Raw genomic sequence first — 18,610 nt, 5'->3', positions numbered from 1 at the left:
CTCCCCCACAGAGCCGCCCGAGGAGAGCCCGGCACACAGTAGGTCTGCAGTACACGCGACTTCCCTTAATTCATTTCACTTCGGCAATGCTGAGGTAGGAATTTTCCTGGAGGACTTTTTTTTTTTGACCAGATGACCTTCACGGTGACATGGTGAGATGCAGGACACTGTCCAGGCCATCTGCCCAGGTCTGGATGATGGGGAGGGAGCCGGGCAGGGGAGGACAGCAACCCTGAGGGAGCCTCGGTGCCCTCAGAACTGGTTTCCTTCTCCCCTCCCAGAGGGCTTGGGGTGGGGTGGGGATCTGTGTCCCAGGGACGCTGTCTGTAGCCTGACACCCACCTTCGGGAGGCTCTGTCTCCAAAAGGCCTGCCCTGCAGCCCCACGGCCTTCCCTGTTGACCTGAAGCCAGCGCCAGCCTGGAAGCCTGTTCTACTGGCTGCGAAGTCCGTGCAGAGAGCAACGGTCTAGGCCAGGCGATCTGGGTTCCAGTGTGAGCCCTAGCCTTGGTCAGCTCACCTGCCTTGCGCCCCGGTCCTGGGACCAGCAGGCAGTGCGGGCCATGTGAGGCGGGCCCCCCTCCCCGCACCTCCCAGGCCCCCTGCCCCGGCTCCCTTGCACACCCCTCCACCGTACTGCTGGTCTCGACACCGGCTCGCGGGCAGAACCAGGCCCCCACATCTCGTTTCCAGTTTTTAATGTTTTTCTTGTAAAAACCCAAAATATAAAACTGGAAGGGGAATGGAAAACAAATCCTGTACATTTTATATACACGAGGTCTGTGATTTCAAAACCATTGGGGAGAGAAAAGGAAAACACAGTCAGGGGAACGTCGCAGGTCACGGGTCCTGATGGGCACGTCCGAACAGGGGATCGTCCCTGGCCAGTGCAGGCCACCCCGAGTCTGTGGGGAGCTGGGGCCTGGTGGCTCAGGCTGGGTGCACGGAGGGTGGGGACGGACGGCTAGCGGGCAAGGTAGTGCCTGCGGTGGAGGGGGGCAGGTGCGGCCGGGGCCTTCCTTCAGGTGTCCGTGTAGATGGACGGGATGTGACTCAGGCAGTGGTCAAAGGGCCCGTTGGGGAAGAAGCTGCAGTCCTCGGGGCCACTGGACACCATGTCTTCGGGTGGCTGTGGTGGCAGTGCTGTGGGGCAGGGGGCTTCGGCCAGGGCCTCGTAGCCTGTGGGTACGGTGGGGAACAGGGTTCGGGCTGGAGAACGCAGGGGCTCTGCCTCATTATCTTTTCCCAGCCCCCTGACCCCGTCCTCCTGCCCAGGGTCCCTTCTCATGGTTGTCCCTCCGGCCGGGCCTGCCCTGAGACTCTGCTCTTCCAGAGAGGGGTGACGGTGGGTGGGAGGAGGCGCTCTAGGCCTTGCACGCCCCTTAAGGGGCCCAGGGCAGCTGGACAGACGGCGGGCTTGGGGCAGTCCGTCGCCCATTGCTTCCCCAAGGGAGAGGTGGGCTATCACAGTTCTTGTCCTCGGGGGCTGGTCCCCTCCTGGCAGAGGGAACCCAGCCCATCCCCACCCTTTCAGGTTCCTTTACCCAACCAGACACAAGAAACCCAAAGAAGGAGATGAGCACTCACTGGGCTCTTACTGAGGGTTCTTGAAGCCATCTCACTTAAGCTTCTCAACAATCCTGTGAGGTGGGAAGTCATTATCCCATTTTATAGCTGAGAAGGCAGGCTCAGAGAGGCCACGACACTTGCCTAAGGTCACTTGCTTGTAAGTGGGGGAACTGGGATTTGAACCCAGATCCATCTGGCCCCAAGACACCTGGTTCTTCCACTGGACATGCTGTCTCTGGGTGGGGTCACTGCTCAAAGGCCTTCAACCTGGAGGGTCTTATCCAGTCCCTGCCCTAAGGGCTCTGTCCCTGAGCTGCTGTCACAAATTTCTGTAGCCTAAGACAGGCAGGCCTCAGTCTTTCCATCTGTGCAGTGGGATTAAGCCGAACTACTCCTGAGGCCCCACAGCCCCACCCTGTCAGTTTGGATCAATCCTGCACATCTGTGCTCAGCTTGGCAGAAGGTGTAGGCAGCTTCACGGGTCCTGGAATGGGCCCTGAACGCTGGGCTGCCACCCAGATAGCAGGGGAGGAAGGGAGCCAGAAGAATCCACTACGCTGGTGTGGGGGCATGGAAGCTGCCTCTTGCCTGTCCGAGTTATTTATTCCTGCCGCTAAACCCAGAAATCCCGCCATGGGCCGGATGGAGCAGGGGGAGGATGAGGTGAGGGGAGAGCCAGCAGTGCTGGGAATGGCTGGCCAGTCCTCATCACACACCGACCCGCGTGTGTGCAAACAGGAAACACGCACCCCCGCCCGCACGCACCCTGGGATGGGTTACACGTCTGCTGATGATGCACGGATGTGACCCGCTGCCATCCACAGACACTCTCACAGCACGCTCGAATGCAGTCTGTGCACACAGGAGTCGTGGGATGGGCACAGGGAAACACAGTGTGCGTACAGGTGGGAATACGGGGGTAGGGAGCATGCGCGTGTGTACACAGGGCATGAACATAGGCCCAAGCGTGATGTCTGCACACGTGCGAGACATGAGCACCTGTGCCCTGTGCGCTCTTTAAATACCCAGGGGGGCTCGCACTGCTTGGAGCCCACTTGTGCGGGCCTTAAATCACACACAGGCACCACAGACGTGCACCACAAATGTGTGAAGAAAGAAGACATACACAGACGTGAGAGCATGTGTGCGGGCAGGAACCCATGGACCCGCGTGCAGATAGATCCAAGGTTTCTGCATCTCATCACCTGTGGCCTCGTGGTTGTCCCTATGTCCTTAATCTTCTACCCCCAGCTGCACACCCCCAGAGCTGCCCAAGGGGCCTCTGGCACAGGGTCTCAGGCTCTCCTTTGTCTGGGGCCCCCATCCTGCCCCAGGCCTCGTAGCTTCCCCCTGACGTGGGCCTGGAGACTGACTTGGGGTGGGGTGTGGCTTGAGTTACTCCGGGAGGGTCTGGCCCCACCCCTCTGATGCCCCTGCTCTGATCAGCACCAGCCCTGCTGGTCTGAGCCCTTCCACCCTGGCCCTGTCACTGCCTTTCTCCCCCGTGGCAGGGGCATTACTTGTGGAAGGCCCAGGGCCCTGGAGGGGACACGGATGCCCCACAAGGGACAAGCACAACCTCTAGGCTCCGTCCTTTCCTAGTAGTGTGGCCGCTCCAGTCTCATTTTATCTGTTGAATAAAGATCCGTACTTGTCTCTTTCTCTGCTGTTTCCCCACGGTCTACAACTGTGCCTGGCACACAGTAGGTGCTCAGTAAATAGTTAAAGTGAAACATCAACTAGACTGCAAGCTCTCAAGTCTGATTCTTCTCTGTCTTCAGAAACCTGCCAGAGAGCAGACACGTATCAGCCGTGTGACGATGTGGAAGCAACACTGACTTTGGAGGCAGGCAGGGTGTCAATGCCAATTCTGTGGGGTCCTGGGACCTCTGTGAGCCTCAATTTCTCCTTCTGTCAAGTGGCGATGACTCTACCTCTTTCGGCCGTCCCAGGGCTTCAGGACAATGTGCATAAGCACCCAGCACAGGGTTGGGCCATGGTAGGTGGTCAGGGAAGGGGGGCATGCAGGTGGGGCTTACCGGTGGCAGGTAAAGGTGCGCTGAGGCCATGGTAGCCATTGGGCCGCAGGGGGTTGAAACCGTGGGCTTCCCCGGCCAGACCGTCCCCACCGGCTGTGGGCTCAGCCGTCCGGTAGCAGTCGCCATAGGGGAAACAATTCTGGATGGAGTGGAAAGTGCCCTGGTACCCTGCAGAGGCAGCATCAGGGGCTGCATTAGCAAAGGAAGAGAGCCGGGGGCCAAGAGGGGGCTGTCCCTGCTGCGCTCTTCAGCCTCCCACATCATCCTGTCTAGCCATGCTGGGTGTGAGGGAGAGAAGGGGGCTCCAGTGGGGAGAAGGTGCCAGGGGTCCCGGGCCCCTTTCCCAGCTCTCTGCTTGCCACGGGGGGCGGGGAGGGTAAGGTGGCCTCACGTGGTGGCACCTGACTTGAGTCATCTGTGGCTGATGCAGTGCTCTGAGGGAAGGGACTGTCGGTCCTCCATCCCCACCTCCTGGGATGCCTGCTCACTCACCTCCCTCCAAGCAGCAGGCCGTTCCCACCCCCTGCCAGCGCCAACGCTGTTCCCTTCAATGCCTTGTCAATGGGACAAACTCTTCCTCACCCCTCCAATGGAATTTCCTCCAGAAGTGCCCCCGACGAGGCATGTTGGGTCACCTGACTCCTGGCTGACCACCGTGGCCCTCAGCGCCCTTCCTCATTCTGATGACCCACTGTCTCCCCCAGGTCAGTGCCCCGTTCCCCTCGGGCACCCCGAGCAGGAGTCAGTGGGTGTCTGTGGAGAGAGGCCCCCGGCCAGAGCTTACCTTGTGGACTGGGCAGAGGTGGGGGTGGAGGGCTCTGGAAAGGCGGGTAGGGTGGCTTGCTGGGGAGTGTGGGGAAGGGCTGGCCCCCCGGAGAATGGCTCTGAGAGGATGGTGGCAGTGGTGGTGGCCCGAGCCCCTTCAGTGGGCTGACCATAGGGGAGAGGAGGCCGGGTCCCAACCTGGAGAGAACAGAGACAGTCATCAGCAGGATAGGCTCTGGGGGCTGTGGGGGCCAGAGGCATGGCTGCTGCTGTTTGCTTCCCTCCAGCCATGCTGAGCTCACTACCTGATCTGCTCTTAAGACAGTGCAGTTAGAAGAGCAAGCTTTTACTACAGATTATGTTCAAACTGGAATTAAATTTGAAAGTCCTCCAAGCTTGAGAGTCCAAAGGAATCAGTAAAGAAGAGCTTCTATCTGGTATTTAGGACTGGCAATCGGCAAGGCACACTGGTTATCAGCATGACCTTTGGAGTCGACAGAACCGTGTTTTAAACCCCATCTGCTCTCACTGGCTACATGACTTCGGGCAAGATGCTTAATGTCTCTGAGCCCTGTGTTGCCCCCAGGGTGGCTGTGTTCTCCAGCTGGTACACTGGGACTCTCGTGACCTGGGCGAAGTACCAGCACCCCCCCCCCCCCGCCCCCCCGCTGGATTGTGCTGTTCTGTCTGCGCTTGCGCTCTGGCCACCTGGAGGACAAGCCCAGGAAGAGCTGCGCTGAACCCCCGGCAGCTCCGGAGCAGAACACTAACAGTCACCACCTGCTGAGCCCCGCCTCCTCTCAGGCCCGTGAGAGAAGTCCTTGTTTCCGCCTCACAGATCAAAACACCAAGGTTCAGAAACGTGGCTCGCCAAGTTAGTCCTGGCCACACAGCACTGACCTCACAGGTTAGGATGAGGGTAAAATTAAATAAATCAAAGTGGACAAAGCACCCAATATGATGTCAGATGTATTCTTAGCCACTCCGTGAGTCATCGTCGTTATTATAAAGACGCAGGGAAAGAAAACTAGCAGAAAGTTCTGATGTCTAAGTTGGGCTTTCTTCCCCTGCACAGTGTGCTTTCAGAGATCTTTTGTCTCCATCCCTTCACTTGCATACATCCTGTGATGGGGGGGGCTCACCACCTCCCTTCATACAGAGCCTGAGGTGGTGCAGGCCTGAGCCTGTGTTTCTGGAAGCTCACAATCTGGAATGAGGCCGAAGCAGCTGAGAGCTGTGCCGTCACCCTGAACGCCGCTGAGCCCGTGCGGGTCATCTAATTGGTCACTGCAGCCCAGGTTCCTTCCTCATGCTGCCACCTACGCCTCTGGGGTCTGCTCACAGGAACAAACCTGGCCCTGGGGTCAGATGGACTTGGGGGCTCTGGGGACCAGGCTGAAGGCTCATTGCCTGTAAAGCCCTTATGTGCATTGCAGAAAGAGGCAGGGGGAGCTCAGAGTGTCCACTCTCTTATTTGCCTTTGTAGGTCTGTTGGATGATCCACATTAAAATGTAGTACAAATTCAATGTCACAGCTGAAGTGATCTTTTCAGGCCAGGAATACTACCCTTGCCTACCCTCTAAAACATGAGGCGTTAAGGGGACAGATCAGTGCCTTTCTCTGAGGGAAGCAAGACTATCCTGAAACAGAGAAAGATTTGGGGAGAGGCCAGTGGGCCCTACGTCTGTAGCTCTGCTGGGTGCCCCCATCTGCTCCCTCCAGCTTGGGCACCCTCTGCTGCACTGCCGTCATTCAATGTCTGGAACCCCACCACTGTGAGTGCACTGCAGGCAAACACGGAGGCCTCTGTGCTGGGGCCCTGGTCCCCAGCCCAACATCTCGCACACGCAGCCTCAAGTTAATGAACTGAATTCATTAAGGCTCCACGACTTCTCATTATCATCCTCAGGATTATTTTTAGGCTTCTCTCACAGGGCCATCAAATTGGGGGTGTGTGTGTGGCTGTGTATAAGCCATGTGTCCTCACAGCCACCTCTCTGGCTGAGGCTGGGCTGCGGTGGCCAGAAGGGTGGATCCTCCTCCTTCAGGCCTACTGCGTGATGCCTGCCTGCCTTACGCCCACCCCACGCCGTTCTTCCCTGACTTCCGGTCGGTGCCCTCCCCTGGGAGCTCCTGCGGGAGGGCCAGGCCTCACCTCTCAGGGGCTCCGTGCTCAGCCCTGGGCCTGGCACACAGCAAACAGCTGATAAATGCTAACAAACGGGTTTCTGAATCGCTCAGCTACAAAACCCAGAGATTAACAGCGCTGCAGAATTAAGGAGAACCAGATCTGAAGGGGGAAAAAAAAACATGCATTCTCAAAGTTTGTTTTTCCTGTCTCAAACCTGCCATAAATTCACATTTGCCACCTTCACAGCCAGTGAAATTAAACAGAACACGACTCTCTCGGCAGCAGACATGAAGGCTGAGGTTACGCTGCTCTACCTGAACTCTTTAAAAGGAAAAAAGAGCATCTGGAGCTCCTCTTCTGAGTCATGCAAATGATTCCTAAATCAAATATTTTTGCTTCAATTGGCACCTATAAAAATTAATATAAAACCTCACTGGCTTGGCACACTGAGGGCTTCATACCTCGTATGGGGCTAGGGAAAAAAACCGCCCTTTCGGCGTCTTCCCTGAGCCAGGGTAAATAAATTTGGTCATGAAGTCAGGCCCTCTTAGCATATTTTTGAGTGAATCAGATAATTCTGTCAAGCTATTTAAACGTCCCAGCAAACCACCGGGGAGCCGCGAGTGGCCTTCCCTGTTGACTTTGGCAGGAAGGGGAGGCTGAAGGCCTTTCCTCCCCGCCTTGCCTCTCTTCTGAGGGGCTGAAAAAAGAGACCCGTTCAAGCTGGGCCTGGGCCTGGTGTCAGGCTTGAGGGCTCTCCTCTCTCGCAGCCCAGCCGACGGAGCCTGCGCGCCTGGCCGGTTGGGAGGACTCAAGCCCTCGCTCCCACAGACACGGGCGGTTGGACGGCGGGCTGGGCCGTCCTGGTCTTGTCATCACTCTGCCTCTCGCTGCAGGAATTCCTGACGGGCCCTTATGCAGGCGGCAGGCAGGTGATGAATGAGGCAGAGCAGAGTGCGCAGGCCTGAGCGGGGAAAGGCCTCTGTGGTTTATTTTAGTTTGGTTGGAGATATTTGGGGACTGGCTGGTGAGTGAGCAGGTGGCTTGAGCCGGTGGGTGGGTGGGTGGGGGTCCTGGGGCTCGGTGTCTGTGGAACCTGCCCCAGATGACACGTACAGTACCAGGCATGTGTATGTCAGGCATGGCTGACCCTCACCACCTTCCTAGAGGAGGACATCTTAATACCCATTTTACAGAGGAGGAAACTGAGGCTCAGGGAGGCCTGGTTCTCTGGGTCCCCTTTTGCACCCTATCAGGCTGCTTCTTCATGGCTCTCCACCCACTCACCAGTCTTCCCCTGCTCCATGAACAGCACTTCTGCCTCCCCAGGGGCTCATCCCTGGTGGCTCCTCCTCTCCCCGCCCAGCCAGCGTTTCCTCGAGGCCCACTGATTCTCTGTCACTAATGCCCCCTGGTGGCCCTCCTCCCCACCCACCAGCCCTGGCTCAGGCTGCCACCCACCCACATTCGATGCTGCCCCTGGCAACCAGCCCCATGCAGCGAGCCACGCCATCCTCCCCAAACTGACCACATCACCACTTGGCACCCTTCAGATACAGTCCCGCCACAGGCCGGGTGATCTGGCCCCGGCAACCTCCTTCCTGAGCTCACCTCAAAGGAAGGTGCCTGTTCCCCAGAACACGCCGAGCTCTCACCACGCCTACATTCTCACTGCTTCTTTCGCTCCACTCAGTCAACTGCTACTTAACTGTGGAGGCTCGGCCTAGCATCACCTCCAGGAAGCCTTCCCTGCATTGTCCCCCATCGCACTGGGTTCTCCTCTGGGCTCCTACAGCCCCTTCTGCTGCTTCCCTCAGAGCCCTTGTCCTGCAATGTCAATCCCTGCAGGTCTATGTCCCCTCCTTATGGTGAGCTTCTCCAGGGCTGGGGTCATCGGTGGCTCCAGCACGGGGTCCAGGGCCCGCCCACACCAGGGGCTCAATAACTGGATGCTGAATGAACGGATAAGTGAGTGGCAGAAGGAGCCTAGTTAGGAGCCCTGGACAATAGATTTGGTGATGAAGCCAGGCTGGCCCCAGGCACAGGCAGGTCAAAGCCAAGGCTAAGGCTGTGGCCTTGGGGAGGAAGGGCAGAAGAGGTGGAAGGTATTGAGGCCAGGCTTTGGGGGACCAGTTTGATCAAGTCCTGCTAGCGATAAGTGAAAGTGGCGGGGAGGGCAGGCCGTGAGGCTATGTGACCGCCCTCTGCCCATTTGCAAGGAAAACAGACTTTGGCAGCACCAGGGGCCAGCAATTAGCACATTTACCATTTCCAGCCAATTAAGTGGCCACAATGGGAACCACATTGAATACAGGAAGAGGCCACTCCTGCTTTCAGTGATCCTGCACGAGGGGTCCCTGGACAGTCCCCAAAGGCAGGGCAGTGACCACAGCTGCCGCGGCCAGAAGCGGGGGTGAGGGCCAGATGAGCACCCCTGGAGTGGGCAGTGGGCGGTCTGCTCACCAAACACACGGTGTGAGCCAAAGAGAAGCCAGAGTGAGGCCCCCGAGGGCGCCTGGCATGGCGGTCCAGGGTGCGGGACGCGGCACGGCGCCTTCCGAGGCCGCCCTCATGGGGGAGGAGGACACGAGGCGAGGCGTCAGCAAGTCCAGGTGCCAACACCCTCTACCTGGTGTGTGGCTGCGAGGTGCCAAAGAAGCTGTGCACGGGAGGTGTTCGCTACAGGGTACGGTACACAGCAAGTGCTGCATAAATGCCCACTGTTTGCATTATCAGTGACAACCGCGAATTGCGCAGGACGCCTGCCCTCACCTGCCTCCCGTGCAGGTGCCTGCTTGCTGTCCCAGAGGACCAGCCTGCTGTACGTACCCGTCCCTGGTGCTCTCAGCCGTGGGCAGAGGGGACAGATGGTGGTGGGAACTGGTGCTGGCGTCCAGGGGGTGGTGCCTGGAAGGGACCTCGTGCATGGGGGGCAGGATGCCCGATGCGAGCCCGTTATGGGGGGTGATGGAGCCAGGATACACGCCTGCAGGGAAGCAAACAAATACCACTGGGCTTGGGCCACGCCCTAGAGGTGGTTGTGAACAACCCAGGAGCTGTGTGCCTATTGGCAGAAAGAGACACACACGGAGGAAAACCAGCGGGGTCATATTAACAGGAGGTTGGGGCCCAAACAAGGGGAGGACGGCCCCGCTCTGCTGTTCATGCCCTGGCTGCAGGGCTGTGGGGGCTGAGGCTACCCTGAAAGCAGAGGTGGACTGACAAGGGGCTGTCAGAGGCATCAGCTGGTCAGGCTGTGTGTGTGTGTGTGTGTGTGCATTTGTGTGTGTGTGTGTGTGCATTTCTTTAGGGTGGGGGGTTGTATGGAGCATGCTGCCTCAAGTCTCTGGGGCTGTTCCGTGTAGCCCCAGAAGCAGACAGGGATCCTGGAATGGAGAACAGCTTGAGAGAGACTCAGGGCTTGGCCATACTCCTCACACGCAGAGCTGCTGTAGGGTAACGGGCTGCCTTTGGAGGAAATGAACTACCCGCCCCCAGAGACGTGCAAACACAGCCTGGATGTCCACTGTGAGGGGCCCCAAGGACAGAATGATTGTGCTAGCTGGATGGCAGGCCGGCCCAGGAGACCTATGAGAAGGGATGCCGCAAACGGTCGTATAGGCGGTACACGACACAAGGGTCCCGATGGAGGAGAGCAGGCAGCCATACTCTCATCTACGATTCCAAACCTCTAGGAGACGCCTGCAGGGTGATACCACCTTCTATCACTTTTACTCCCAAGGGTCTTACCCTTGTTAAGAAGACAGGTGGGGGATCAATCAAATGGGGGACATGAGGTCATAGTCAGGTGTTGCTCCAGGGGCCTAAGTGAGGGTCTGGGAGCAGTTACTGAGGCCAGTGCTTCCCAAATGCCTTCACCAAGGAACCCCAATTAGAGGGGAGAACAGACCCCAACTCTGGGACTAGAGCCTGAGAGGGACACAGCAGGGGTGGCAAGTTTTTCTCCATTTTATCTGAAAAAAAAAATGGGGCCAATTTTGTTCCCCTTTTAAAATCTGGCCACACTTATTTGAGTTTTAATAGAAATTGCCATCATTTTGCTAGAAATTAAGTCATCCAGTTGATGGCCCGGGACGACTCTGCAGACCTGGGGACCACACCCAGAGCTCTGATGCAGGGTTCACACTGATTAGAGCTAGCCTGGGTCAGCTGCTACCGTTTGCACAGCACCCCGGTCATCGTGGGTTCAGACCCAATGCTCTTTACCATGAGGACCATCTGAGCACACAGCACACTCTTTCCATGGATGGAGTCAAGAAGGAACTTTGACTTTCTCCGGTGGCTGGGGTTCCAAGGCTAGCCCATCCATGGTTGGGTTGCCAGCCAGGTTGCCCCCTTTCGTCCAGGCCTGCAACTCAGGAAGCTACTACCAGGAACTGAGTAGGGCCAGGGCAGGGATGGCAAGCTCCAAGCCTCAACTGCAGCGAATCAAGCCTCCCAAGTGATATGAAAAGAAAGTCCCTTTAAAGCCAGGCCCAGGAACTGACCTGGGGCTCCAGCTCAGGCTATGTCCCAAATCGTCCACGTAGGGGCCTATGGTCCAGGCTTCACTGTGGGCTGGCTGTGAGACCCCGGGATTCTGCATGGGCTCTTGGGGGCCCTCTGCCTCTCAGCTCCAGTCCTTACCCTTCCCATCTTGGGAACCTCTGCTCCTACGGGCAGCCCCGACCATCCATCCACCACGTCCCTCACCACACATCCCTCCCCAGCTTGGTCAGGAAGGCACCAGAGGGGTCTTCTGGGGACAGAGCGTGGCTCGGTGCTGCTCATGCCTTGCCCCTCTCCCCACTCTCCTGGGCGCCTCTTCACCTGCCATCTTGAACCAATTTGGGGGCCTGACAGCTAGGAAGGCCTAGAATCCCGATAAATCCTGCTCTCTCTCCCTCAGCCTTGCTGATTTTGTGCTTCTCATACCCCCACTGCCCATCGTATTACCCTGGGTCTGCTAAAGGAGCCTGCCAGATAAGCTCCTGAGGGTTTCCTGGGAAGAGAGCTGGCCCTTCCTGATGAGAGACAAGCTCTTGGGACTTTCCTATCGTTAGACAACGAACATTTGATGTCACCCTGGCGAGCTCCTCTCTCTCCCTCAGCCCTCTGTTCTGGAATCCTCTGTCCTAACACGCCTAGAACCTGCCCTGTCTTCCCCTGCCTCTGCCCACCTTCCCTTGTCCAGCCCGGTGCAGACAGACGCATGGTGGGCTAGGTGTGCTGAGCGTGTGGACAGACAGCGATGGTGATGAGGGTGTCACTGCGTCGTGAGGGGTGGCAGGAGGGGGACGCCATGGAGCCTGCTGGCCTCTCCCCAAAATGCACCACTGGAGGCTATAAATCAGCGGTATCAATCATTAGCCACGAGTGCTTGACTTCTGGCCCTAACATCTGTTCCTAACTGCGCCTCAGGCATTTGCTTTGTGGCCTACGGAAGAATGTGGCAGCTGATGCGCAGAGAGGTCCAGAACTTCTGGGTCTGCCTGGCTGGTCCTGGTCTCCCCGCGGTGCTGGAAGCAGCTTGAGGACAGGGACCAGCACAGGGCCAGGTACACAGCAGGTGCCAGGATGGTGAGGCGCAGCATCAAGAGCAGGGAGGCAGCAGACTATTGGATTAAGGGCACGGCCTGTGGCCACACGCCCCAGGTTCAAGTCTGGCCTCTGCCATTTAATGGCTGTGGAGCCTCAGCAAAATGGTACTTAACCTCTCGAGGACTCCGTTTCCTCATCTGGAAAAGAAAGAGCATAGTAGCATGTACTTTTTGAGGCTGCCGTGAGGATTCTGTTAACACGTACACGTACAGTCCCTAGAATGGCTCCTGGCACACATTCCGTAACAGTTGGCCATGCGTTATTACGAGATGGGTGAGTCAACAGTTACTCTTCTCATTCACCACGAGCAACAACAACAATAAGGATAAAATTATCTGGCACACTGGGTTTATAGAAGCGATCACATCGCAATCACATTTGTTGTCACAGCAGGTCTGGGGGAGAAACCGAGGCTTGAGGCAGGGAAGACACCACTTGCTCGCTGTCAGGGCAGGCCTAACGCCCCTCCCATCCCTGATGCTGCCTCAGTGACTCGGCTTCTCATCTGCAGCACAGGCTCATGGGGACTGAATGAGAGGATGTTCGTTTAGTGACCAGCCCGAGCAGGTGCTCAAGAGATGGCTATTGCGGGTCTGGCCCTTCTCCCTGGGATAGGCCCTGGCCTCGTGTCTGCGAGAACAGACGTCCAGCCTGGATCTGCTGCTGACCTCTCCACATGACCTTGGGTCAGTCCCCCTCCTACCCAATCCTGAGTCCTCCCAGGGTAAAAATGATGAGGCTGGGCTGCAGGGCCCCCTGCCCCAGGGCAGCCACTGCTAACCAGTCACAGCCCTCTTCCCTGCTGGGCTTCGGAATCCTCAACACATCCCTTATCCCTGGGGTCTCTTCTTGCCTGCTATTTTAGCAACTCTGACCTGGTGAGAAGCAGCCTATGGAAGAGGGTGTGATCCCTGCTCCATAGACCCATCCTCCTGGGGTGTCCTTGCCCTTGTGCACCTTTGTGAGCACAGATCCCTGTGAAGGGCGACCCAGAGAAAGCGTAAACACCTTCCCTTCCTGAGGCTGTTTGGTAAGGGCTTTGACATAGTTTTAAATCTGCTACTTCAACACGGAGGGGAAAGTACTAAAAATTAGAAAATAAAAAATGTTTAAAATGGTTAGAGTAATTCAAGAAATCCCAGAGGGTGGGAAGAGCTTTCTGCTCTGATACTGCGGTTTCTTTGGGGGGAGTGGAGGGCAGAGCACCAGTCTTGTCAGCGGGAATCCCCCCTCAGGCCACACCGCCAGCCACTCAGCGAGGGCTTCCTGCTGGCTCAAGACTCGCGCAGCTGCCAGGGAGGACGGGCAGGCCACCTCGGTTGGACCAGAGGCTCTGCGTGTCCGGCTGGATGGGCCTGCAGCATCCCAGGGGTCGAGGGGCTCCATGTCTGGGCCGCAGAGTTTAAGAAGCTGGAAGGATTGTGGCCAAGGGGCCCACCCTCTCCGAGCCTCGGTTTTCTCCCCTGAAGCCGGTTGTTGTGGTGTGGAGCCCTGGTGGGGCACATGCGACTTCAGCTTGAGGCCTGGGCCTGAACCCTGACGTGCGGCCTGGAAGGCCTGGAAGGAAGTGCAGGAGCCGCCTCAGTAAAGGGCTGGGGTGAGGAGGCCGGCAAGGCGTATACAGTGGCTTGGAGATGAGAGGGAGCATGAGATGTTCAGGGAACTGGGTTTGATATGCCAAGGTTGGGGTGGGCCTGGCCCCGTGAGGCCGCGAAGACCAGGCTGAAAGGAGCCTGGGCTTCCTCCTGTGGGCAATGGAGCCACAGAAGAGGGTGAAGGAATGTATGCCAGAGGAGTGGGTGCCCATGTGGCCCCTGGGAGCCCACAGAGCATCGCTGTCTTCCTGCAGGGCCGTGCCCCTGGCCCTGCCTCCCTGCACGCGTACCTGGGAGCAGCTCCTGGCCCAGGGTGCGGCCCCCCTTCCTGTCGCTGGCGGCCAGCTGTGTGGACCCATGGAGCTGCTGCAGGGCCAAACACTCGGTCAGGACGTCGGCCTCGGGGTCAGGGCCTGCGTGCAGCTGAGGAGCAAGCAGAGGGAGAGAGGGTGTCTGTGCGAGACCACCTGCCCACCGGCAACCCTCTGTTTAGGGGACAGGGCAGGAAGGATGGTGGCTCCAGAGTAAGACCCTTCATCTCACTGCACCTCAGCTTCCCCATCTGTAAAATGGAGCTAGTTGTATACACTGGGTTAGTTCAGGGCTGAGAGGCAGATGCTAACGTAAGAGTGAACAGGCAAAGATTTTAACAGGGGAAGTGTGTGCACGAGAGAAAACCAGAGCTGGGCAGGCTGGGAGAGCCGTCAGCGGGAGTTACAAGTCTGACCCAGAGTGAAGGAGGGAGGGAAGGAAGTTGGTGGAAGCATCCTAGACTAGGAGTCCTCAGGGGGCTGTGCTGTGTTGGGAGGTCAGGGGTTCCCGTACCTCCTGGGCAGGGGTCTTGTCTCAGTACCCCAGCAGGGCCTGCCACACTCAGTTCTTGGCTGGACTAGCCTGCAGGAGGCACAGCCTCCCATGCACGGGCCCAGATAGGCGTCCAAGTACAGCAACTGGGGCCTCCCCCAAGTAGCCACTGTGTGGCCCATTCTCGTGGCTGCCACAGTGAACTCATGTGGGTAAAGTAACATACAGGGGGTACACAGGAAGTGTCTTTCCTTCCTTCCCCCTTTCTCCCACTCCTTCTTTCTTCCTGACACAGGCATAGTGGAAACAGTCTAGGGCTAGAGAGAGAAGACCTGGGTTCAAATTCCAACCCATCTCTTCTCACTCCCTGTGTGACACTGGACAAGTAACTCAACCTCTCTGGCCCTCCCCTGCCTGTAACAAGCAATGACAATCGCCCCCCACCTCAGGCTGCTGTGTGGAGTAAGGGGGGGACAGGTACGAATGAGCTTGTTGAAGGTACTGGCTGACCCCAGCTGGCTGAGTCCCACATGGTCATGTGACAGTGGGCACGCTGGATCTATCTATGGACTTGAGGTCACTGGCTGAGAGCAAGCCTGGGCTGGCAAATCTTTGGCCAATAACCCTCAGCTGTCTTAAAGGCAGACTTGAGCTCCATATCCCCAAAATTCTTCACCTCCCCAGACAGGCCAGCTGGAGACAGGGCATGGCTGGTTGAGGCCCTTGGGACGTGGGGCGATGAGGCACGCCTGCACCTGGTTGGGGAGGGCCCCCTCGCCCAGGGAAATCCCAAAGCCTGACTATCAGAGCGCCAAAGAGTGACCTGTCCAGACTCCCGTTTTACCTAGGACAAAACCGGCCCAGAGAAGGCGAGAGCCTTGTTCCATGTTACACAGCAGCTGAGAGTCAGCACCCAGGCTTTTCCCACCCTCCCAGGCCAGAGGGCCGGCACCCAGGCTTGGGGATGGCACGCCCAGCCTCCCGACAGACCCTCAGCTCCCTGCCCCAGCAGCTGCTTTCCATGTAAATTCAGTTTCTGGCAAAAGAAGGTCAAGGCATGTTCTTGCCGACCGCAATGTCGATCGGATTAGGAGCAGCAGGAGAGGAGAATTAAGGAAGAAAAGCATTTCTAATTCTCTCTGAAACGTAGCAGGGCTGCCAAGGAGCTGTCATAATACAAGGGTCGCTTTACCCAGAAAGATACATCATCCCCGATGGCTCCTAATGGATGCTTATGGTTGGGAAGTTTGCAGATCTGCGGCCTCAGGTCCCTGGGGATCAGTGCGAGCCAAGCACAGGGCCTGGGAAAACCGGGGCGGGATTCTGGTCCTCGGGCACCAGTCTGCTCAGGATAGAAGCCTCCTTGGCATGGAGCCTGAGCCATTCCCCTTCCCTGCTCAGGCCCTTCAACCTGAGAGCAGTGGCGAGAGCTCAGGCCCTGGGGACAGGCCGGTCTGGGGTGGGACCCTGGCTCTGTCACTCCTGCGCTGCATGACTCTGCACTGGGTTCAGCTCGTCCCTCCCTCGTCGGGAGTGAGGACAGACGGGGTGTTTTCACTGGCCAGCTCAGGTGCACCCTTTGACCGTGTCCCTTTTCTGCTCTCCTGCTCCCAGGGGCTCCCTACTGCCTGCAGGATGAAGACTGAAGCCTCAAGCCTGGCTGCCCCTCGACCCCAGTGTCTTTCCAGCGGAGGCCTGCTTGTCCCAGGCCCAGCTCTGTGCACCCCCAGCCCACGCGACTGAAGCAGGCCACTTTCTCCAGCCTCTCTGCCTTTCTCTGCTTTACTTACAGCTCTAGCCACAGTTCTGAAAACAGTGCTTGGAAAACAGCAGGTACTGTGTAAATCTTGCAGAGCAAACTAAGAAGCGCTCCCTGCTCTACCCTCCACTGTCACGCGGCTCTCCCCGGACTGGCCCAGGTGTTTCTCTTCATCCCCACCCCCACCCTCCGTTGCACTCAAGTACCTGTCTCCCATGGCCCTGGTGCTCTTCTGGAGGTGTGGGCTGAGCCCAGAGGTGGGCTGGGCCCCGAGGAGCAGTCCCATCCCCCCACTGCATTGGGTCCCTTTGCGGCGCCCACACTCCTTGTCCAAAACAGAGCTCACTGCTTTCTCCTGCAAGCCTGCTTCTTTCTTAGATCCTCGGTCCTGGTCGAGGGGGCCGCCACCATCCTGCCCCCCAGAGCCCACCTCTGCGGCTCCTCTGGCACCCCCCTTCTCCCCCCTTGGCCAGCCCCCACTACCTCTCCCGCTCCTCAGCCGTGGCCCCCCTGCCTCAGGATTCCCTCCAACCGGCCCAACGCATTCTCTACACAGCCTCAAGCGCCATCTTTCAAGATGACATTCTCTGCTTAAGACCCACCCCCCGCCCCCCAGTGGTACCCACCATCCTCAGGACAGCCCAAACTCCTCGGTAGAGCTTTGGGCCTGTTATACCTGCCCCTGCCAGGGGCTGCTTGGCCTCAAGGCAGGCAGGGTGCCCACTGTTTCAGCTTCAGTCACTCCCTGGGGCACACTCTCCTTAGAGTCGCCTGCCCAACGCTTACCCCTTCCAGATTTCATGACAACATGCACCAACTTCTATTCTGGGCCCTTACTTTGGACCAAGTACTGTTCTACACCCTTGATGTATATTTACTCACATAATCCTCATGACAATGCTCTAAAGCAAGTCCTCTGTTGCCCCCATCGGACAGCTGAGGAACATGAAGAACAAAGGGGCCCAGAGCTGTGCCCAAGGCAGGCTGGTTCCAGAGCACACACAACTGCGCTCCCACCCCGACAGGCTAAGGCCCCCTTCTCTGTGCCCCTGACTAGTCTCTGCAGACCTCTGTTGTCGTCTTTATTTTATTCTACCGGATGATCTCTTTAGGTCTGTCTCTCCCTGCCAGGTCCCCACTGGAGGAGGGCACCATGGTTTTCCATTTTTGCATCCTCGATGCCTACACGGGGCCTGCCATCAAATGTTCACTAAGCAAGCCAGGGTGAGGGGGCAGATGGACGACAGAGAGGCTGGTGGGTGGTCTGTGGGTGGATGGATGTCTGGCCGGCTGGAGGTGAGGAAGTGAACTCAGGTGGGAGGCAGGTCACGGGTGATGCACAGCAGCATCCTCGGGTGTGCAGAAGGGTGAATGCAGGCAAGAGTGCGGGCACCTGGCTTGTTGCCGGACAGGTGTCTGCGAGGCCAGGGGTCACCGACAGAGGTGGGCCTGGAATGGAGACTGTCTTACCTTCTTATGCACCTGCTGCTCTTTGGCTGAATGGGCCTTCACGTGCTTGCGGAGGGAGCTGGGGTCCGTGTAGCGCTTGGAGCAGCCGGGGATCTGACAGGCATAGGGCTTCTGTAACATCAGAGGGGCAGAGGCGGGGTGAGGCAGGGGCCATCTGTCAGTCCGCGGTCACACTGTGTGACCCACAGCGGGGAGGGGGTAGGCTACAGGCTCACACCTGGTCCCGCCCCAGTGTCCGCAGCCAGGAGGGGTCGGCCTCAGCCAGCGCTGCCCATGGGCCTCAGAGTGAAGGAGGGGTTGTGTCTCTATTCTACCCTCCTGCTGGGACCTCAGATAAGTCGCCCCATCTCTGAGTCTCACGTTTCCCCCTTGCAAAATGGAGCCACCTTAATTCTAAGGATTCTCCCAGCTCTGACACTGGCCCTGAGGAAAGGACACCCTTTGAGCCCACAGCTGCAGAGAAGGCACGAGTGGACAAGGAGTACGGTGAGGTGGCCCTGAGGAGGGGCAAGAGAGGGGACAGCACAGGGCCAAGCTGGAGTATGGCAGGGCCCCAGGCTGGGAGTGACTAACCATACCTTGCAGTGGGTCCCGAGACCCCAGATTGCTCTCTGGTCCATAAGAAACCCAGATCCTCAGTCTGAGGATCACAGGAGGCCGGGAGGGAGCCGGATCTCAGACAAAGGCCTGGGGAAGCTGGAGGTCTGTGCCCTTTGTGCACCTTCCCCTTGCCGCCCCCCTCCCCCCGCCATTGCTCATCTAGAGCCAGTCCGTACCCTTTACCGCCTCCCCTGTCGCTGTCTGGGCCTCATGCTGCTCTCTGGGCCCCAGTCTCCCCTCCCACCACCGCCAGAGGGCCCCTGGCCATGCTCTCACC

At 58.1% G+C, this 18,610-nt stretch overlaps 1 protein-coding gene across 4 annotated transcripts in view; it reads right to left on the bottom strand.

Annotated features, from left to right (window-relative positions):
• Positions 1–712: 712 nt before the first annotated feature.
• GLIS1 (GLIS family zinc finger 1) overlaps positions 713–18,610 on the bottom strand; it is a 233,049-nt gene continuing 215,151 nt past the window's right edge. For 3 of the 4 annotated variants that reach the window (XM_073896726.1, XM_073896725.1, XM_073896727.1), the window contains exons 6-11: positions 17,734–17,844; positions 13,991–14,123; positions 9,334–9,490; positions 4,392–4,570; positions 3,608–3,775; positions 713–1,208 (exon numbers count right to left, since the gene is read on the bottom strand). In XM_073896726.1, coding sequence (XP_073752827.1) covers positions 1,021–1,208; positions 3,608–3,775; positions 4,392–4,570; positions 9,334–9,490; positions 13,991–14,123; positions 17,734–17,844 — 936 coding nt within the window. In that variant the 3' untranslated portion in view covers positions 713–1,020. The remainder of the gene's footprint in view (positions 1,209–3,607; positions 3,776–4,391; positions 4,571–9,333; positions 9,491–13,990; positions 14,124–17,733; positions 17,845–18,610) is intronic. The other variant, XM_025871883.2, reaches the window with a different exon arrangement.

Source organism: Callorhinus ursinus, unplaced genomic scaffold, assembly GCF_003265705.2.
Source record: "Callorhinus ursinus isolate GAN/ISIS: 27379988/994484 unplaced genomic scaffold, GSC_fseal_2.0 scaffold9, whole genome shotgun sequence".
NCBI lineage: Eukaryota > Metazoa > Chordata > Mammalia > Carnivora > Otariidae > Callorhinus > Callorhinus ursinus.
Note: the sequence above shows the minus strand (reverse complement) of the source record. Positions and strands in the feature narration are given on the sequence as shown.